Source organism: Aphelocoma coerulescens, unplaced genomic scaffold (genome assembly GCF_041296385.1).
Source record: "Aphelocoma coerulescens isolate FSJ_1873_10779 unplaced genomic scaffold, UR_Acoe_1.0 HiC_scaffold_116, whole genome shotgun sequence".
In the NCBI taxonomy this organism is placed as follows: domain Eukaryota; kingdom Metazoa; phylum Chordata; class Aves; order Passeriformes; family Corvidae; genus Aphelocoma; species Aphelocoma coerulescens.
Window position 1 is genome coordinate 633,863 of NW_027183474.1, and position 21,377 is coordinate 655,239.

General features: G+C 58.5%; 2 protein-coding genes across 5 annotated transcripts in view; both read left to right on the forward strand.

Annotated features, from left to right (window-relative positions):
• The window catches only part of TGM1 (transglutaminase 1), a 47,793-nt gene extending 45,286 nt beyond the window's left edge, over positions 1-2,507 (forward strand). The window contains exons 13-15 of the mRNA XM_068998457.1: positions 57-217; positions 1,222-1,358; positions 2,270-2,507. Coding sequence (XP_068854558.1) covers positions 57-217; positions 1,222-1,358; positions 2,270-2,507 — 536 coding nt within the window. The remainder of the gene's footprint in view (positions 1-56; positions 218-1,221; positions 1,359-2,269) is intronic.
• Positions 2,508-3,690: 1,183 nt separating this feature from the next.
• On the forward strand, positions 3,691-20,949 carry LOC138100583 (NEDD8). Of its 4 annotated transcripts, none has more exons than XM_068998452.1 (11): positions 3,691-3,781; positions 6,603-6,831; positions 7,961-8,068; positions 10,481-10,621; positions 11,691-11,786; positions 12,779-12,878; positions 12,958-13,000; positions 13,581-13,636; positions 14,361-14,408; positions 16,990-17,072; positions 20,797-20,886. In XM_068998452.1, the coding sequence occupies exons 1-11, from the start codon at positions 3,762-3,764 to the stop codon at positions 20,803-20,805; spliced, it is 933 nt and encodes a 310-aa protein (XP_068854553.1). In that variant the 5' UTR covers positions 3,691-3,761; the 3' UTR covers positions 20,806-20,886. The 4 variants fall into 4 exon arrangements, with proteins under 4 accessions (XP_068854553.1, XP_068854554.1, XP_068854555.1 ...); XM_068998453.1 differs by having other exon boundaries at positions 3,694-3,781; positions 10,481-10,582; XM_068998454.1 differs by lacking the exon at positions 10,481-10,621 and having other exon boundaries at positions 3,696-3,781.
• Positions 20,950-21,377: the final 428 nt, after the last annotated feature.

The following is a 21,377-nucleotide window of genomic DNA, read 5'->3' on the forward strand; positions in this document are numbered from 1 at the left end:
GCCCCCCGGGGATGTCCCCTGAGCCCCCCGGGGGTGTCCCCGCTGTCCCCCCGCAGAGGAGACGGTGACCATGACCGTGACCTACACCGAGTACCAGCCCCACGTGGGTGACCAGGACGCCCTGAAGCTGACGGTGGCCGGAAACGTCCAGGAGACCGGCCAGGTGCTGGCCAAGGAGCTGCGGGTCCAGCTGCACTCGCCGGAGCTGACGCTGACGGTACGGGGGGTGGCGAGGGGTGGGGGGTCGTCGATAGCGGGAGGTTCCGCAAATCTTGGGGGGGGGTTCCTGGAAAAATTCGGGATAATCCCAAAAATTTGGGGTTGGTGTTGGAGGGGGCACCGGGTAGACCTGATGTCCCTAAATCCCCATTGGGTTTAATGGGTAGACCTGGTGTCCCAAAGTTTCCGGTCTTTTTTCGTGGGTAGACCTGGTGTCCTAAATTTTGGAATTTCTTTAATGGCTAGACCTGATGTCCAAAAATTCTTATTGTCTTTGATGGGTAGACCTGATGTCCAAGAATTTCCATTGACTTCAATGGGTAGACCTGATGTCCAAAAATTCCTATTGACTTCAATGGGTAGACCTGATGTCCAAAAATTCCTATTGACTTTAATGGGTAGACCTGATGTCCAAAAATTCCCCATTGCCTTCAATGGGTAGACCTGATGTCCCTTGGACTTCCATTGCCTTCAATGGGTAGACCTGATGTCCCTTGGCTTCCCATTATCTTCAATGGGTAGACCTGATGTCGCTCGCCTTCCCATTACTTTCAATGGGTAGACCTGATGTCCCTCGGTTTCCCATTACTTTCAATGGGTAGACCTGATGCCCCTCGGTTTCCCATTGCCTTCAATGGGTAGACCTGATGTCCCTCGGTTTCCCATTGCCTTCAGTGGGTAGACCTGATGTCCAAACCATTTTTGCCCCAAATCTGCCAATTTTGGCTTTAAACCCCGCCATTTTTCTGCTAAAAATCGCCATTTTTGAGCTAAACCCGCTCGTTTTGGGCTAAAAATCCCCGCATCGAGAATTTTCCCGATGAACCCGCAAATTTGGGGGCGGAAAGTGTGATTTTTTTAGGGCTGAAAGAGGTGATTTTTGGGGGGTTAAACCCGGTGATTTTTTGGGGTGAAACGCGGGGATTTTGGGGGAATTTCGGGCTGAGATTGGGGTTGGTTTTTTTTTGGGGTGAAAACGTGGGATTTGGGGTGTCCCGGCAGCTCCTGGGCCCGGCCGTGGTGGGACAGGAGGTGTCGGTCCAGGTGGTTTTCCAGAATCCCCTTCCCGAGCCTCTGACCGGGGCCTCGCTCAGGATGGAGGGGGCCGGGATCTCCTGCCCCAAACCGGTGTCACTGGGGTGAGACTGGGAGCAACTGGGAGGGACTGGGAGGGACTGGGAGGGGACTGGGAGGGACTGGGAGGGACTGGGAGGGGACTGGGAGCGACTGGGAGGGACTGGGAGGGGACTGGGAGCGACTGGGAGGGACTGGGAGGGGCGTGGGAGGGACTGGGAGGGGACTGGGAGCGACTGGGAGGGACTGGGAGGGGGTTGGAACAAACTGGGAGGGACTGGGAGGGAGTGAAAGGGTTAAAATTGCAGGGAAAAGGGGGATTTGGTGTTACGGGTTTATACTGGGAGGGCACTGGGAAGGGACTGGGAGGGACTGGGAGGGAACTGGGAGGGACTGAGAGGGACTGGGAGGGGGTTGGGAGGGACTGGGAGCGACTGGGAGGGACTGGGAAGGACTGGGAGGGGACTGGGAGGGACTGGGAGGGACTGGGAGGCGGTTGGGAGGGAACTGGGAGGGGATTTAGGGTTACTGGTTTATACTGGGAGGGGACTGGGAGGGACTGGGAGGGAACTGGGAGGGGACTGGGAGGGACTGGGAGGGACTGGGAGGGGCTTGGGAGGGACTGGGAGGGACTGGGAGGGAACTGGGAGGGACTGGGAGGGACTGGGAGGGACTGGGAGGGGCTTGGGAGGGACTGGGAGGGACTGGGAGGGGGTTGGCAGGCACTGGGAGGGACTGGGAGGGACTGGGAGGGACTGGGAGGGGATTTAGGGTTACTGGTTTATACTGGGAGGGGGTTGGGAGCGACTGCGAGGGAACTGGGAGGGAACTGGGAGGGGATTTGGGGTCACTGGTTTATACTGGGAGGGAACTGGGAAGGAACTGGCATCGACTGGGACCGATCTCTCTCACTCCTGGGCGCCTGTCGGCCCCACGCCGGCCCATACTGGTTTCTACTGGTTTGTACTGGTGGCAGGTCGGTGGGGGCGGGGCAGACGCTGCGGCTCAGCCAATCAGTGACGCCGCTGCGGGCAGGACAGCGCCGCCTGGTGGCCGCCCTGGAGAGCTCCGCCCTCCCCCCCCTGCACGGCAGCCTCCAGTTCGAGGTGGCCCCGGGCCCAACTGGGAGCACTGGGAGCACTGGGAGCCCCCCCGGCAGGGCCAGGAGGAGGAGGAGGAGGGGGGGAAGGCCCGGCGGGAGCACGGGGGGGTGAACTGGGAGCACTGGGAGGGGGGGACTGGGGCGAGGTGGGTCGTACTGGGAGCGCTGGGAGGGGGAGCTGGGCCGATTTGGGCCATGCTGGGAGGGACTGGGAGGGGAACTGGGAGTACTGGGAGCACTGGGAGGGGTCCCTGGTGTTACTGGGAGCACTGGGAGGGGTCAGTGGTGTTACTGAGAGCACTGGGAGGGGTCACTGGTCCATACTGGGAAGGACTGGGGGGCCATTGGTCCATACTGGGAGCACTGGGAAGGGTCAGTGGTGTTACTGGGAGCACTGGGAGGGGTCAGTGGTGTTACTGAGAGCACTGGGAGGGGTCACTGGTGTTACTGGGAGCGCTGGGAGGGGTCACTGGTGTTACTGGGAGCACTGGGAGGGGTCCCTGGTCCATACTGGGAGCGCTGGGAGGGGTCACTGGTGTTACTGGGAGCACTGGGAGGGGTCACTGGTCCATACTGGGAAGGACTGGGGGGCCATTGGTCCATACTGGGAGCACTGGGAGGGGTCACTGGTGTTACTGGGAGCACTGGGAGGGGTCAGTGGTGTTACTGAGAGCACTGGGAGGGGTCACTGGTGTTACTGGGAGCGCTGGGAGGGGTCACTGGTGTTACTGGGAGCACCGGGAGGGGTCCCTGGTCCATATTGGGAGCACTGGGAGGGGTCACTGGTCCATACTGGGAGCGCTGGGAGGGGTCACTGCTCCATACTGGTCCATACTGGGAGTGCTGGGAGGGGTCCCTGGTCCATACTGGTCCATACTGGGAGCGCTGGGAGGGGTCACTGGTCCATACTGGTCCATTCTGGTCCATACTGGGAGTGCTGGGAGGGGTCCCTGGTCCATACTGGTCCATACTGGGAGCACTGGGAGGGGTCACTGGTCCATACTGGTCCATACTGGTCCATACTGGGAGCACTGGGACCTCCCCAGTCCCTCCCGTGCCCCCTTTAACCCCTCCCGATGACGTCACCGCGCGCCCCGTGACGTCACTCCCCCGCCCTCCAATAAAGCGCCGTTCAAACCCCGCCTCCGAGTGACGTCATTGCGGTGGGCGGGGATTGGGGGGCCCCGCTTCGTGATTGGTGGAGGCGGCGGCCAATGGGGAGCGAGCGCGGGCTCGGCGCGCGGCGATGACGTCACTTCGAGCGCGCCGCCGCCGCCGCCGCCACCGGAGCTTCCCCGGGACCCGCCGGGGCCGCGGCGGGGCTGGGCCGGAAGTGACGTCACGGAGAGCGCGGGAACACGGGGGGATGGGCGGGAGTGACGTCAGGTGAGCGGGGGGGGGGAGTGGGATGGACTGGGAGAGACGGGGAGGGACTGGGAGGGGATTGGGAGGGACTGGGAGGGACTGAGGGGTTACTGGGCCGTACTGGGATGAACTGGGAGGGGACTGGGAGGAACTGGGATGGACTGGGAGGAACTGGGAGGGGATTGGGACAAACTGGAAGGGACTGGGAGGGACTGGGAGGGGATTGGGAGGGACTGGGGGGAGCCTGGAGGTTACTGGGATAAACTGGGAGGGGACCGTGGCATTACTGGGCCAAACTGGGATGAACTGGGAGGGCACCGGGGTGAACTGGGAGGGCGCTGGGGCCATACTGGGAGGCACTGGGAGGTTACTGGGAGGGCACTGGGAGGTTACTGGGAGGCACTGTGAGGGCACTGGGATGAACTGGGACAGCACTGGGATGAACTGGGACAGCACTGGGATGAACTGGGAGGTTACTGGGAGGGCACTGTGAGGGCACCGGGGTGAACTGGGAGGGCGCTGGGAGGTTACTGGGAGGGCACTGGGAGGTTACTGGGAGGCACTGTGAGGGCACTGGGATGAACTGGGACAGCACTGGGATGAACTGGGAGGCACTGGGAGGGCACTGGGAGGTTACTGGAAGGCACTGGGAGGGCACTGGGATGAACTGGGACAACACTGGGATGAACTGGGAGGGCACCGGGATGAACTGGGAGGGTGCTGGGGCCATACTGGGATCACTGGGAGGCACTGGCAGGGCACTGGGCCATACTGGGAGGGCACTGGGATGAACTGCGAGGTTACTGGAAGGCACTGGGAGGGCACTGGGATGAACTGGGACAGCACTGGGATGAACTGGGACAACTCTGGGATGAACTGGGAGGGCACCGGGATGAACTGGGAGGGTGCTGGGGCCATACTGGGATCACTGGGAGGCACTGGGAGGGCACTGGGGCCATACTGGGAGGCACTGGGAGGCACTGGGAGGGCACTGGGATTAACTGGGGCCATACTGGGAGGGCACTGGGATGAACTGGGAGGTTACTGGAAGGCACTGGGAGGGCACTGGGATGGACTGGGACAGCACTGGGATGAACTGGGAGGGCACTGGGGCCATACTGGGAGGCACTGTGAGGCACTGGGAGGGCACTGGGATGAACTGGGAGGGCGCTGGGAGGTTACTGGGAGGGCACTGGGAGGTTACTGGAAGGCACTGGGAGGGCACTGGGATGAACTGGGACAACACTGGGATGAACTGGGAGGGCACCGGGATGAACTGGGAGGGTGCTGGGGCCATACTGGGATCACTGGGAGGCACTGGCAGGGCACTGGGCCATACTGGGAGGGCACTGGGATGAACTGGGAGGTTACTGGAAGGCACTGGGAGGGCACTGGGATGAACTGAGACAGCACTGGGATGAACTGGGACAACTCTGGGATGAACTGGGAGGGCACCGGGATGAACTGGGAGGGTGCTGGGGCCATACTGGGATCACTGGGAGGCACTGGGAGGGCACTGGGGCCATACTGGGAGGCACTGGGAGGCACTGGGAGGGCACTGGGATGAACTGGGAGGTTACTGGAAGGCACTGGGAGGGCACTGGGATGGACTGGGACAGCACTGGGATGAACTGGGAGGGCACTGGGGCCATACTGGGAGCACTGGGAGGCACTGGCAGGGCACTGGGCCATAATGGGAGGGCACTGTGAAGCACTGGGAGATTACTGGGATGAACTGGAGGGCACTGGGAGGGCACTGGGGCCATACTAGGAGGTTACTGGGAGGGCACTGGGAGGGCACTGGGGTGAACTGGGAAGTTACTGGAAGGCACTGGGAGATTACTGGGATGAACTGGAGGGCACTGGGAGGGCACTGGGAGGTTACTGGGATGAACTGGGACAGCACTGGGATGAACTGGGACAGCACTGGGAGGTTACTGGCAGGGCACTGGGAGGTTACTGGGATATACTGGGATGAACTGGGATAGCACTGGGAGGTTACTGGGATGAGCTGGAGGGCACTGGGAGGTTACTAGGATGAACTGAGACAGCACTGGGATGAACTGGGAGGCACCGGCAGGGCACTGGGATGAACTGGGAGGCACTGGCAGGGCACTGGGATATACTGGGAGGCACTGGCAGGGCACTGGCAGGTTACTGGGATATACTGGGAGGCACTGGCAGGGCACTGGGATATACTGGGAGGCACTGGCAGGGCACTGGCAGGTTACTGGGATATACTGGGAGGCACTGGCAGATTACTGGGATATACTGGGAGGCACTGGCAGGTTCCTGGGATATACTGGGAGGCACTGGCAGGGCACTGGCAGGTTCCTGGGATATACTGGGAGGCACTGGCAGGTTCCTGGGATATACTGGGAGGCACTGGCAGGGCACTGGCAGGTTCCTGGGATATACTGGGAGGCACTGGCAGGTTCCTGGGATATACTGGGAGGCACTGGCAGGGCACTGGTAGGTTCCTGGGATATACTGGGAGGCACTGGCAGGTTACTGGGATATACTGGGAGGCACTGGCAGGTTCCTGGGATATACCGGAAGGCACTGGCAGGGCACTGGCAGGTTACTGGGATGAACTGGGAGGCACTGGCAGGTTCCTGGGATATACTGGGAGGCACTGGCAGGGCACTGGGATATACTGGGAGGCACTGGCAGGTTACTGGGATGAACTGGGAGGCCCTGGCAGGTTCCTGGGATGAACTGGGAGGCACTGCTAGGTTACTGGGATATACTGGGAGGCACTGGGGCCACGCTGGGATTTTCCCCCTCCCAACTGGGCTCTCTCCCCTCCCCCTCTCTCCCCCTCCCCTCCCCCCCCCTTTAGCCCCGCCCCCTCCCCCCCCAGCCCCGCCCTCTCCCTGCGCCTGGCCATGGCCGGGGCCTGGTGGGCGCTGCGGGGGCGTGGCCTGGAGGGGCGTGGCCCGGATGGGCGGGGCCCGGCGGGGCGGGGCTGGGGGCGGCTCCTGGCCCTCTTCCAGGCCGTCCAGGCCGGGGCCCCGGCGGCGCTGCGGGGTCGCCACGGCGACCGCCTCGGCCTGGGGCTGCGGGCGCAGGTAGGCCACGCCCCACCCCTGCTAGGCCACGCCCACCTCCTGTTAGGCCACGCCCACCTCCTGCTAGGCCACGCCCACCCCCTGCTAGGCCGCGCTCACCACTGCTAGGCCACGCCCACCCCCCGCTAGGCCACGCCCACCTCCTGCCAGGCCACGCCCACCTCCTGCTAGGCCACGCCCACCCTGCCCCCCCAGGCCACGCCCACCCGGCAGAAATGGGCCACCAGTGGGGGGTTGCTGGGCTTAAGCCACGCCCACTCGGATAAAACCACGCCCCCGCTCGTGGCCTTATATGGGCATTAGGAGGTGCTAGGCCACGCCCACTTTGAGCCCAGGCCACGCCCACCCCAATAAACCCCACCCCATGGCCTTATATGGGCATAAAGAGGTTAGAAGCCACGCCCCCTTTGAGCCAGGCCACGCCCACCCCAATAAACCCCACCCACATTACCTTATATGGGCATAAAGAGGTTCTAAGCTACGCCCCTTTGAGCCCAGGCCACGCCCACCCCAATAAACCACACCCCATGGCCTTATATGGGCATAAAGATGTGCTAGGCCACGCCCCTTTGAGCCAAGGCCACGCCCACCCCCAAGAAAACACACCCACATCCCCTTATATGGGCATAAAGAGGTTCTAAGCCACGCCCCCTTTGACCAGGCCACGCCCACCCCAATAAACCCCACCCACATCGCCTTATATGGGCATAAAGAGGTGCTAAGCCACGCCCCCTTTGATCCAGACCACGCCCACCCCAGTAAATCCCACCCCATAACCTTATATGGGCACAAACAGGTGCTAAGCCACGCCCCTTTGAGCCCAAGCCACGCCCACCCCAAGAAAACACACCCACATCACCTTATATGGGCATAAAGAGGTTCTAAGCCACGCCCCCTTGACCGCACCACGCCCACCCCAATAACCCCCACCCACATTGCCTTATATGGGCATACAGAGGTTCTAAGCCACGCCCCCCTATCCCAGGCCACGCCCACCCCCAAAACCCCGCCCCATTTCCTTATATGGGCACAGACACCCAGACCACGCCCACTCCTCCCTAAGCCCCGCCCCCGGGCTCCCCCCTCCCCCACCCGAGGCCCCTCCCCCACCCGAGGCCCCTCCCCCCAGGTGGTGACGTCACTGCTGAGGGAGCTCGGCCCCGCCCCCGCCGTGCTGGACGCGCTCGATTGGCTGTTCCCGGAGGGGGAGGGGCCACGGGATGGACACGCCCACAGGGTGAGACTGGGAGGGACTGGGAGGGACTGGGAGGGAACTGGGAGGGACTGGGAAGGGGTTCAGGGTTACTGGGAGGGACTGGGAGGGAACTGGGAGGGACTGGGAGGGAACTGGGAGGGAAGTGGGAGGGACTGGGAGGGAACTGGGAGGGACTGGGAGGGAACTGGGAAGGGGTTCAGGGTTACTGGGAGGGACTGGGAGCCACTGGTGGAGCACTGGGAAGTTACTTGGAGGCACTGGGAGGGACTGGGAGGCACTGGGGGGGAACTGGGAGGGGATTGGGAGGGACTGGGAGGGAACTGGGAGGGACTGGGAGGGGACTGGGAGGGAACTGGGATGGACTGGGAGGGACTGGGAGGGACTGGGATGAACTGGGGAGGGGGTTGAGGGTTACTGGGAGGTACTGGGAGGGTGTCACAGGGTTACTGGGATATCCTGGGAGCCACTGGTTGAGCACTGGGAGGTTACTTGGAGGCACTGGGAGGGACTGGGGGGGAACTGGGAGTGGATTGGGAAGGACTGGGAGGGACTGGGAGGGAACTGGGACCATACTGGGAGCACTGGGAGGGGTCCCTGGTCCATACTGGGAGCACTGGGAGCGGTCGCTGGTCCATACTGGGAACACTGGGAGGGGTCACTGGTTCATACTGGTCCATACTGGTCCATACTGGTCCATACTGGGAGCACTGGGAGGGGTCACTGGTCCATACTGGTCCATACTGGTCCACACTGGGAGTACTGGGAGGGGTCCCTGGTCCATACTGGGAGCACTGGGAGGGGGCGCTGGTGTTACTGGGAGCACTGGGAGGGGTCACTGGTCCATACTGGTCCATACTGGGAGCGCTGGGAGGGGTCACTGGTCCATACCGGTCCATACTGGTCCATACTGGGAGCACTGGGAGGGGTCCCTGGTCCATACTGGTCCATAGTGGGAGCACTGGGAGTGGTCCCTGGTCCATACTGGTCCATACTGGTCCATACTGGGAGCACTGGGAGGGGTCACTGGTTCATACCGGTCCATACTGGTCCATACTGGTCCATACTGGTCCATACTGGGAGCACTGGGAGGGGTCACTGGTCCATACTGGGAGCACTGGGAGTGGTCCCTGGTCCATACTGGTCCATACTGGGAGCACTGGGAGGGGTCACTGGTCCATACTGGTCCATACTGGTCCATACTGGGAGCACTGGGAGGGGTCACTGGTGTTACTGGGAGCACTGGGAGTGGTCCATACTGGTCCATACTGGGAGCACTGGGAGGGGTCACTGCTCCATACTGGGAAGGACTGGGGGGTCATTGGTCCATACTGGCAGCACTGGGAGGGGTCACTGGTGTTACTGGGAGCACTGGGAGGGGTCACTGGTCCATACTGGGAGCGCTGGGAGGGGTCACTGGTCCATACTGGTCCATACTGGGAGCGCTGGGAGGGGTCACTGGTCCATACTGGTCCATACTGGGAGCACTGGGAGGGGTCACTGGTCCATACTGGTCCATACTGGGAGCGCTGGGAGGGGTCCCTGGTCCATACTGGTCCATACTGGTCCATACTGGTCCATACTGGGAGCACTGGGAGGGGTCACGGGTGTTACTGGGAGCACTGGGAGGAGTCACTGGTCCATACTGGGAGCACTGGGAAGGGTCCCTGGTCCATACTGGGAGCACTGGGAGGGGTCCCTGGTCCATACTGGTCCATACTGGGAGCGCTGGGAGGGGTCACTGGTGTTACTGGGAGCACTGGGAGGGTTCACTGGTCCATACCGGTCCATACTGGTCCATACTGGGAGCACTGGGAGGGGTCACTGGTTCATACCGGTCCATACTGGTCCATACTGGTCCATACTGGTCCATACTGGGAGCGCTGGGAGGGGTCACTGGTCCATACTGGTCCATACTGGTCCATACTGGGAGCACTGGGAGGGGTCACTGGTTCATACCGGTCCATACTGGTCCATACTGGTCCATACTGGTCCATACTGGTCCATACTGGTCCATACTGGGAGTACTGGGAGTGGTCACTGGTCCATACTGGGAGCACTGGGAGAGGTCCCTGGTCCATACTGGTCCATACTGGGAGCACTGGGAGGGGTCCCTGGTCCGTACTGGTCCATACTGGTCCATACTGGGAGCACTGGGAGGGGTCACTGGTCCATACTGGTCCATACTGGGAGCACTGGGAGGGGTCACTGGTCCATACTGGGAGCATTGGGAGGGGTCCCTGGTCCATACTGGTCCATACTGGGAGCACTGGGAGGGGTCCCTGGTCCGTACTGGTCCATTCTGGTCCATACGGGGAGCACTGGGAGGGGTCCCTGGTCCATACTGGTCCATACTGGTCCCTACTGGGAGCCCCATCCACCCCATGCCCATATATGGTGAAAAGGGGGCGTGGCCTCACCAGGCCCCGCCCCCAGGTGGTGCAACGGCGCCCCCTGGTGGTTCTGGCCGAGGAGAACTTCCGGGAGCAGGTGCTGGGAATTCTGGGAAGTGGGCGGGGCCTGCGCGCCTTCCTGCAGGTGAGACCAGTACGGACCAGTACGGACCAGTATGGACCAGTACGGACCAGTAACCCCCTCCCAGTCCCTCCCAGTTCATCCCAGTGCCCTCCCAGTTCTTCCCAGTAACCTCCCAGTACGGCCCAGTAACTTCCCAGTCCCTCCCAGTCTCTCCCTGTTCATCCCAGTGACTCCCAGTAACTTCCCAGCATGGCCCAGTGACTCCCCAGGGAGTTCCCAGTTCATTCCAGTGCCCTCCCAGTTCTTCCCAGTAACCTCCCAGTGTGGCTCAGTAACTTCCCAGTTCCCTCCCAGTCCCTCCCAGTCCCTCCCAGTCCCCCCCAATCCCCTCCGAGTCCCTCCCAGTTCCCTCCCAGTCCCTCCCAGTTCATCCCAGTAACCCCCAACCCCCAAATCAGTCACTCCCAGTAACCCCGAATCCCCTCCCCGTTCATCCCAGTAAGGCCCAGTCCCATCCCAGTCCCTCCCAGTCCTTCCCAATCCCCTCCCAATTCCTTCCCAGTTTCCTCCCAGTTCCCTCCCAGTCCCTCCCAGCCCCTCCCAATCCCCCCCAATCCCCTCCCAGTCCATCCCAGTCCCTCCCAGTCCCCCCCAGTCCCACCCAGTTCCCTCCCAGTCCCCTCCAAGTCCCTCCCACTTCATCCCAGTAACCCCCAAACCCCAAACCAGTCCCTCCCAGTAACCCCGAATCCCCTCCTAGTTCATCCGAGTAAGGCCCAATCCCGTCCCAGTCCCTCCCAGTCCCTCCCAATCCCCTCCCAGTCCATCCCAGTTCCCTCCCAGTCCCCTCCCAGTCCCTCCCAGTCCCCCCCAATCCCCTTCCAGTCCCCTCCCAGTCCCCTCCCAGTCCCCTCCCAGTCCCTCCCAGTGCCCTCCCAGTCCCTCCCAGTGCCCTCCCAGTTCCCTCCCAGTCCCTCCCAGTGCCCTCCCAGTTCCCTCCCAGTCCCTCCCAGTCCCTCCCAATCCCCTCCCAGTCCCTCCCAGTTCCCTCCCAATCCCCTCCCAGTCCCTCCCAGTCCCTCCCACTCCCCCCCAATCCCCTCCCACTCCCTCCCACTCCCCTCCCCGTCCATCCCAGTCCCTCCCAGTCCATCCCAGTATCCCCCAGGAGTACGGGCCGCGCTTCCGCCGCTCCCTCGGGAATCTCTTCCTGGACTTTCTGCGCCGCCTCGAGGCCGCCCTGCCCCCCCCCGACCTGCCCCAGGTGAGTCCGGCCCAAAGAGGGGGCGTGGCCACACCCAGACCACGCCCCCTCCCCAAACCACGCCCCCTTATCCCAAACCCACCCAACCACGCCCCCTTTTCCCAAACACCTCCCCCTTCCCCAAACCACGCCCCCTCCCCCAAACCACGCCTCTTCCCCAAACCACGCCCCCTTCACCCAAAACCACGCCCCCTCCCCAAACCACGCCCCCTCCCCAAACCACGCCCCCTCCACCAGACCACGCCCCCTCCCCAGACCACGCCCCCTCCCCAAACCACGCCCCCTTTCCCTAAACCACGCCCCCTCCCCAAACCACGCCCCCTCCCCAAACCACGCCCTCTCCCCAAACCCCTCCCCCAGACCACGCCCCTCCCCCAAACCACGCCCCCGCCCCAACCACGCCCCCTCCCCAAATTCCGCCCCTCCCCAAACCACGCCCCACCAACCACGCCCCCAAACCACGCCCCTTCCCTTAAACCACGCCCCTCCCCAAACCCCTCCCCTTCCCAAAACCCTTTCCCCTCCCCAAACCACGCCCCCTTCCCCCAAACCACGCCCCCTTCCCCCAAACCACGCCCCTTCCCCAAACCCCTCCCCCTTCCCCCAAACCACGCCCCCTCCCCAAACCACGCCCCTTCCCCAAACCCCTCCCCCTTCCCCCAAACCACGCCCCCTCCCCAAACCACGCCCCCTCCCCAAACCCCTCCCCTTCCCCAAACCCCTCCCCCTCCCACAAACCACGCCCCCTTTCCCCAAACCACGCCCCCTCCCCAAACCACGCCCCCTTATCCCAAACCACGCCCCTTCCCCAAACCACGCCCCTCCCCAAACCACGCCCCTCCCCCAAACCACGCCCCCTCCCCAAACCCCTCCCCTTCCCCAAGCCCCTCCCCCTTCCCCAAACCCCTCCCCCTCCCCAAACCACACCCGTTCCCCAAACCACGCCCCCTCCCCCCTAAGCCACGCCCCCTTTTTGCCCTTATATGGCGCAGCTGGCGCAGCTCTGCCGAAGCCACGCCCCCCCGGGCTCCAGGCCACGCCCCCTCCCCATCCTGCGCCGCTATTGGTTGGAGGTCGGCCACGCCCGCGCGGGTAGGCGGGGCTCTAAGGGGAGGGGGCGGGGCTGTATGCAAATGAGGGGTGTGTGAACGGCCGGAAACTCCGCCCACAGCGCCGGTGCCGAGGCCACTTCCGGGGGTGAGGGCCACGCCCACGTGAGTAACCACGGATCCCCTCTGGTGGGGTTTGGGGGGGACTGGGAGGGCCTGGGGGGGACTGGGAGGGGACTGGGGGGGACTGGTTTGGACTGGGAGGGACGGGGAGGGGACTGGGAGGGATTGGGGGGAACTGGGATGGAACTCGGAGGGGATTGGGGGGGGGACTGGGAGGGACTGGGAGGGGATTCCGTGTTACTGGTTTATACTGGGAGGGACTGGGAGCAACTGGGAGGGACTGGGAGGGACTGGGAGGAACTGGGAGGGACTGGTTTGGAGTGGGAAGGACTGGGAGAGAACTGGGACGGACTAGGAGGGGATTCGGGGTTACTGGTTTATACTGGGAGGGACTGGGAGGGACTGGGAGGGAACTGGGAGGGACTGGGAGAGACTGGGAGGGACTGGGACGGGATTGGGAGGAACTGGGAGGGGATTTGGGAGCACTAGGACGGGACTGGGAGGGGATTTGGGGTTACTGGTTTATACTGGGAGGGACTGCGAGGTTACTGGGACGAATTGGGAGGGGACTGGGATGAACTTTAACCCGTTCATTAGCTCGTTAATTACCTCATTAATTCAGGCCGAGGCCACGCCCCCAACGCCGGAAGCTCCGCCCCCTCCGCTTCTCCCCCTTCCGTGAGTGAGGAAGCGCCGCCCCTTCATTGGCGCGGGCGGGGGGGGGGGGGTGGGGGAGCCAATGAGGTGTTGGCGGGAATTTTGGGGGCCAATCCCAGCGCGGCACGGCTGGAGAGGGATAGGAGGCGTGCAGTGACGTCATTGAGCATTTAAACAGCGCAATTTGGGCTTAAAAAGGGCAATTTTGGGGCTTTTCCCCGTTTCCCCCCCCCCCGGATCCAAAATGGCGCAGCCCAGGGAGGGCGGGTGGAAGCTGTCTTTGATTGACAGCGGCTTTAACCAATGGCGAGCGTTGAGAACCCGGAAGCGCGCTGGGAACTACAGGCGCCGCCATTTTTGACGCGGGCAAGGGGCGGGCGCAGCGCTGTGATTGGCGGCGAGGCCGGAAATGCTTCGGCCGCCATTTTGTCTTTGGGCTCTGAGGCCGCAGCGGGCGGGGCCGCACTTCCGCTTCCGGTGGCGGCTCCGAAGCTGCCGCAGCCGCCACGATGCTCATCAAAGTCAAGGTTTCTTTTGGGGCGAAAACCGCGGATTTCGGGCAAATCCAGGGAGTTCCCCGCATCCTCAAGGGAGGCCGGGGAGGCGCTGAGGGGATTTGGGGCAAAAACCGCGGGTTTTGGGAGGGTTCCGGGTGGGTTTTTGTAGCGGGGAGGCCGTGAGGGGGGGGTTTGGCGCGGGGCATTGTGGGATGGAGGAGGACCGGGACGATGGCGCCCCCCTACAGACGCTGACGGGGAAGGAGATCGAGATCGACATCGAGCCCACGGACAAGGTGAGCTCCCAGTTTGGACCAGTATAAACCAGTAAGGACCAGTTGGGGCCGGTTTGGGGCGGTCTGGGGGCGGGGGGAACCCGCAGGGGGGCTCCCAGTATGGTCCCAGTAAGGGGGAGGGGGATCCCAGTGGGTCCCAGTTCATCTCAGTATGGCCCAGTGGCCTCTCAGTGCATCCCAGTTCATCCCAGTAACCTCCCAGTATGGCCCAGTTCCCTCCCAGTTCCCTCCCAGTCCCCTCCCAGTTCCTCCCAGTTCCCCATAACTCCCTCCCAGTTCATCCCAGTCCCTCCCAGTGCCCTCCCAGTTCTCCCTAATTCTCTCCCAGTTCAGCCCAGTTCCCTCCCAGTCCACCCCAGTTGCCCCCAGTGACCTCCTAGTCCCTCCCAGTTCAGCCCAGTAACTTCCCAGTTCATCCCAGTATGGCCCAGTGCCCGCTCAGTGCCTCCCAGTTCATCCCAGTGCCCTCCCAGTCCCCTTCCAGTTGGTCCCAGTGCCCTCCCAGTGCCCTCCCAGTATGGTCCAGTGGCCTCCCAGTGCCTCCCAGTTCCCACTAATTCTCTCCCAGTTCATCCCAGTAACCTCCCAGTGCCTCCCAGTTCGTCCCAGCACCTCCCAGTATGGCCCAGCTGTGTCCCAGTATGGCCCAGTTCCCTCCCAGTCCCTCCCAGTCCCTCCGAGTTCCCCATAACTCCCTCCCAGTTTATCCCAGTCCCTCCCAGTGCTCTCCCAGTATGGCTCAGGTACCCCCAGTTTGTCCCAGTAAGCTCCCAGTGCCCCCCCAGTTCATCCCAGTAACCTCCCAGTATGGTCCAGGTGTATCCCAGTTCCTCCCAGTGCCTCCCAGTTCAGCCCAGTAACTTCCCAGTCCCTCCCAGTATGGCCCAGTCCCTCCCAGTGCCCTCCCAGTCTCTCCCAGTTCTCCCTAATTCTCTCCCAGTCCATCCCAGTTGCCCCCAGTGACCTCCCAGTCCCTCCCAGTCCCCTCCCAGTGCCCTCCCAGTATGGTCCAGTGGCCTCCCAGTGCCTCCCAGTTCCCACTAATTCTCTCCCAGTTCATCCCAGTAACCTCCCAGTGCCTCCCAGTTCGTCCCAGCACCTCCCAGTATGGCCCAGCTGTGTCCCAGTATGGCCCAGTTCCCACCCAGTCCCTCCCAGTCCCCTCCCAGTCCCTCCCAGTTCCCCATAACTCCCTCCCAGTTTATCTCAGTCCCTCCCAGTGCCCTCCCAGTCCCTCCCAGTATGGCTCAGGTACCCCCAGTTCATCCCAGTAAGCTCCCAGTGCCTCTCCCAGTTCATCCCAGTCTCCTCCCAGTAACCTCCCAGTATGGTCCAGGTGTATCCCAGTTCATCCCAGTTCCCCCCACTGCCTCCCAGTTCAACCCAGTAGCTTCCCAGTGCCTCCCAGTGCCCTCCCAGTCCATCCCAGTTGCCCCCAGTGACCTCCCAGTCCCCGCCCAGTCCCTCCCAGTCTCTCCCAGTTCCCCCTAATTCTCTCCCAGTCCCTCCCAGTTCCCTCCCAGTCCCCTCCCAGTCCCTCCCAGTCCCTCCCAGTCCCCTCCCAATCCCCTCCCAGTCCCTCCCAGTCCCTCCCAGTTCCCTCCCAGTCCCTCCCAGTTCCCTCCCAATCCCCTCCCAGCCCCTCCCAGTCCTTCCCAGTATGACCCAGATGTGTCCACGTGGTCCCAGTATGGCCCAGTCCATCCCAGTTGCTCCCAGTGACCTCCCAGTTCATCCCAGTATGGCCCAGTGCTCCCCAGTCCCTCCCAGTGCCCTCCCAGTTCCCCCTGACTCTCCCCCAGCTTACCCCAGTTCCCTCCCAGTCCTTCCCAGTCCCATCCCAGTTCCCTCCCAGTCCCTCCCAGTTCCCTCCCAGTTCCCTCCCAGTCCCTCCCAGTTCCCTCCCAGTACCTCCCAATCCCCTCCCAGTCCATCCCCGTTCCCTCCCAATCCCCTCCCAGTCCCTCCCAATCCCCTCCCAGTCCCTCCCAGTCCCATCCCAGTCCCATCCCAGTCCCCTCCCAGTCGCTCCCAGTCCCTCCCAATCCCCTCCCAATCCCTCCCAATGCCCTCCCAGTTCCCTCCCAATCCCTCCCAGTCCCTCCCAGTCCCTCCCAATCCCCTCCCAATCCCCTCCCAATCCCCCCCAATCCCCTCCCAGTTCCCTCCCAGTCCCTCCCAGTCCCTCCCAGTCCCTCCCAGTCCCCTCCTAGCCTCTCCCATTCCCTCCCAGTCCCTCCCAGTCCCATCCCAGTATGACCCAAGGCGTCTCCCCGCTCGATCCCTTTCAAACCATAGACGAGTCCTCCCAGCTGCCCAGCGCGCCCTCTCTCCCCGCCCACTTCCGCCGGCGCTCCGCCCCACTTCCGCTTCCTCGCCGTTCCAAAATGGCGGCGCCCTGCCGGAGCTTCAGCCGGCCGTAGTCCTGAGGCCGTGGGTGCGGCCCGGGGGGGGTGGGTGCCCCCCAGATGTGCCCAGGTGCCCCCCAGATGTGCCCAGGTACCCCCAGATGTGCCCAGGTACCCCCAGATGTGCCCAGGTGCCCCCCAGATGTGGCCAGATGTGGTTTTTTTTACCCCAGGTGGAGCGGATCAAGGAGCGGGTGGAGGAGAAGGAGGGGATCCCCCCCCAGCAGCAGCGCCTCATTTACAGCGGCAAGCAGATGTAGGCGGGGCTTAAGTGGGCGTGGTTTGACTGGGCGGGGCTTAAGTGGGCGGGGCTTAACGGGGTGTGGCCGTGGGGGGGGAGGGGTGGGGTGGGGAGGCGGAGATTTGGGGGAAAAGTGGCGAAATTTGGGGTTGGAAGCGGCGGGGTTGGGGTTGGGAAGGGGGGAAAATGGCGGAGGGGGCGTGGCCTAAGGGGTGACGTCATGTGGTGGGCGGGGCTTAAGGGGAGGGGTGGGCGGGGTTAAAAGGAGGAATTTGGGGTTAAAATGGGGAAATTTGGGTTAAGAATTGGGGAATTTGGGGTTAAAAATGAGGTTGGAAATGGAGGAAATTTGGGGTTAAAAATGGGGAAAAATTGGGTTAAAAATGGGGTTAAAATGGTGAAAATTGTGGTTAAAAACTGGGTTAAAATGGGAAAATTTGGGGTATAAATGGGGGAATTTGAGTTAAAATTGGGGTTAAAATGGGGAAATTTGGGTTAAAAATGGGGAGAATTGGGTTAGAAATGGAGTTGGAAATGGAGGAAATTTGGGGTTTAAAATGGGGAAAAATTGGGTTGAAATTGGGGTTAAAAATGGGGAGAATTGGGGTTAAAAATGGGGAAAATTGGGGTTAAAAATGGGGTTAAAATGGGAAAATTTGGGTTGAAAATTGGGGAATTTGGGGTTAAAAATGGGGTTGGAAATGGAGGAAATTTGGGGTTAAAAATGGGGAGAATTTGGGTTAAAAACGGGGTTAAAATGGGGAAATTTGGGTTAAAAATGGGGGAATTTGGGGTTAAAATTTGGGTTTGAAAATGGGGAAATTTGGGTTAAAAATGGGGTTAAAATGGGAAAATTTGGGGTTTAAAATGGGGGAAAATTGGGTTAAAATTGGGGTTAAAAATGGGGAGAATTTGGGTTAAAAATGGGGTTAAAATGGGAAAATTTGGGTTAAAAATGAGGAGAATTGGGGTTAAAATTTGGGTTTGAAAATGGGGAAATTTGGGTTAAAATTGGGGTTGAAAATGGAGGAAATTTGGGGTTAAAAATGGGGGAAATTCGGTTAAAATGGGGATAAAAATGGGAAAAGTTTGGGTTAAAAATGGGGAAAAAATGGGTAAAAAATTTGGGTTAAAAATGGGGAGAATTGGGGTTAAAATTTGGGTTAAAAATGGGAAAATTTGGGTTAAAAATGGGGAAAATTTGGGGTTAAAAGGGGGGAAATTTGGGATTAAAATGAGGATAAAAATGGGGAAAAATTGGGTTAAAATGGGGTTGAAAATGGGGAAAATTGGGGTTAAAATGGGGTTAAAATGGGGAAATTTCGGGTTAAAATTGGGATTAAAAATGGGGACAATTGGGGTTAAAATTTGAGTGGAAAATGGGGAAATTTGTGGCTAAAAATGCCAAAAAATTTGGGTTAAAAATGAGGAAATTTGGGGTTAAAATTGGGTGAAAAATTGGATTAAAATTGGGGCTAAAATTTGGGTTAAAAATGGGAAAATTTGGGTTAAAATTTGAGTAAAAAAAGGGAAAATTTGAGGTTAAAATTGGGGTTAAAGTGGCAAAAAAATGAGAAAATTTGGGTTAAAATTGGGGTTAAAATGGGGAAATTTGGGTTAAAATGGGGAAAATTTGCATTAAAATTGGGCTAAAAATGGGAAAATTGGGTTAAAATTGGGGTTAAAAGTGGGGGAAAAAATCGGGTTAAAATTTGTGTCAAAAATGGGGAAATTTGGGTTAAAATTGGGGTTAAAAATGGGGGAACTTGGGGTTAAAATTGGGGTTAAAAATGGGGAAAATTGGGGTTAAAAATGGGGCTAAAAATGAGAAAATTTGGGTTAAAAATGGGAAAAATTGGGTTAAAATTTGGCTTTAAAATGGGAAAAATTGGGTTAAAATTTGAGTTAAAAATGGGAAAAATTGGGTTAAAATTTGGATTAAAAATGGGAAAATTGGGGCTTAAAATGGGGCAAAAAATGAGAAAATTTGGGATAAAATTTGAGTCAAAACCGGGGAAAAATTGGCTTAAAATTGGCTTAAAATTGGCTTAAAAACTGGAAAATCGGGGTTAAAATTGGGGTTAAAATGGGGAAATTTGGGGTTAAAATGGGGAAAAAATGAGAAAATTTGGGTTAAAATTGGAGTTAAAATGGGGAAATTTGGGGTTAAAATTGGGGTTAAAAATGGGGAAAATTTGGTTTAAAATGGGACTAAAAATGAGAAAATTTGGGGTTAAAAATGAGGAAAAATTGGGTTAAAATTTGGGTTAAAAATGGGAAAATTGGGGCTTAAAATGGGGCAAAAAATGAGAAAATTTGGGATAAAATTTGAGTCAAAACCGGGGAAAATTGGCTTAAAATTGGCTTAAAAACGGGAAAATCAGGGTTAAAATTGGGGTTAAAATGGGGAAATTTGGGGTTAAAATGGGGTTAAAAATGGGGAAAATTTGGTTTAAAATGGGGCTAAAAATGAGAAAATTTGGGATAAAATTTGAGTCAAAACCGGGGAAAAATTGGTTTAAAATTGGCTTAAAAATGGGAAAATTGGGGTTAAAATTGGGGTTAAAATGGGGTTAAAAATGGGGAAAATTGGGTTAAAAATGGGGAGAATTGGGGTTAAAATTTGGGTTAAAAGTGGAGAAATTTGGGGTTAAAATTGGACTTAAAAATGGCGAAATTTGGGGTTAAAATTGGGGTTTAAAATGAGGAAATTTGGGGTTAAAATGGGGCTAAAAATGAGAAAATTTGGGGTTAAAAATGAGGAAAAATTGGGTTAAAATTCGGGTTTAAAATGGGGAAAATTGGGGTTAAAATTTGAGTTAAAATGAGGAAAATGGGGTTAAAATTGGGGTTAAAAATGGGAAAATTGGGCTTAAAATGGGGCAAAAAATGAGAAAATTTGGGGTAAAATTTGAGTCAAAACCGGGAAAACTTGGCTTAAAATTGGGTTAAAAACGGGAAAATCAGGGTTAAAATTGGGGTTAAAATGGGGAAATTTGAGGTTAAAATGGGGATAAAAATGGGAAAATTTGGGGTTAAAATGAGGAAAAATTAGGTTAAAATTTGGGTTTAATATGGGGAAATTTGGGGTAAAATGGAGACAAAAATGGGGAAATTTGGGGTTAAAATTTGGCTTAAAAATGGGGAAAAATTGGGTTAAAATTGGAGTTAAAAATGAGAAAATTGGGGTTTAAAAGGAGATAATTGGGATTAAAAAGAGGAAATTTGGGGTTAAAATTTGGCTTTAAAATGGGAAAAATTGGGTTAAAATTTGGGTAAAAAACGGGAAAATTGGGGCTTAAAATCAGGCAAAAAATGAGAAAATTTGGGATAAAATTTGAGTCAAAACCGGGGAAAAATTGGCTTAAAATTGGGTTAAAAACTGGAAAATCTGGGTTAAAATTGGGGTTAAAATGGGGAAATTTGGGGTTAAAATGGGGTGAAAAATGGGAAAATTTGGGGTTAAAATGGGGCTAAAAATGAGAAAATTTGGGGTTAAAAATGAGGAAAAATTGGGTTAAAATTTGGCTTTAAAATGGGAAAAATTGGGTTAAAATTTGGGTAAAAAACGGGAAAATTGGGGCTTAAAATGGGGCAAAAAATGAGAAAATTTGGGTCGAAAGTGGGAAAAATCGGCGTTCCATGGCGACCGGAAGTGGGCGTGGCCTAAGTGGGCGTGGCCGGAAGTGGGCATGGCCTAAGTGGGCGTGGCCTCCCTGACCCCGCCCCCTCCCCTCAGGAACGATGAGAAGACGGCGGCCGACTACAAAATCCAGGGGGGCTCCGTCCTCCATCTTGTCCTGGCCCTGCGGGGGGGCGTGGCCAGGCCCTGAGGAGGGGGCGTGGCCTCCCGACCACGCCCCTTTCCCCTCCCCCCCCTTCACCCCTCCCCCTCCCCCCGCCTTTGTTCCCCCGTGGTGAATCCGTTATTTAATAAAGATTCGCTGATGACGCCAGAAGTTGGCTGTGTGACGTCATTGCCGCGCCGGTGATGTCATTTCCGGTTTCAAAACCCGCCGGTGGGGCCCCACTTTTAGGTGGCGTTGCCCTTTTAAAAACGGCGTCGCCCTTTTAAGGCGGCAGCGCCGCTTTAAGGCCGTTGTGGGCCCCACCGCCGCCGTTGCCCCTTTAAGCGCTTTGACGCCGAAATCTCCGTTTTTAACCCCAAAAATCTCCGCTTTTCGCTCCCTGCTCGCCATCGCAGCTCCCCACAGCCTCGGCTCGGCCCCGAAACGACGATTTTCACCCCCAAAATCCTCCTTTCTGCCCCCAAATCGGCGCTTCCCGCCTCAGAATCGGAGCTTTCACCCCCTCACACCT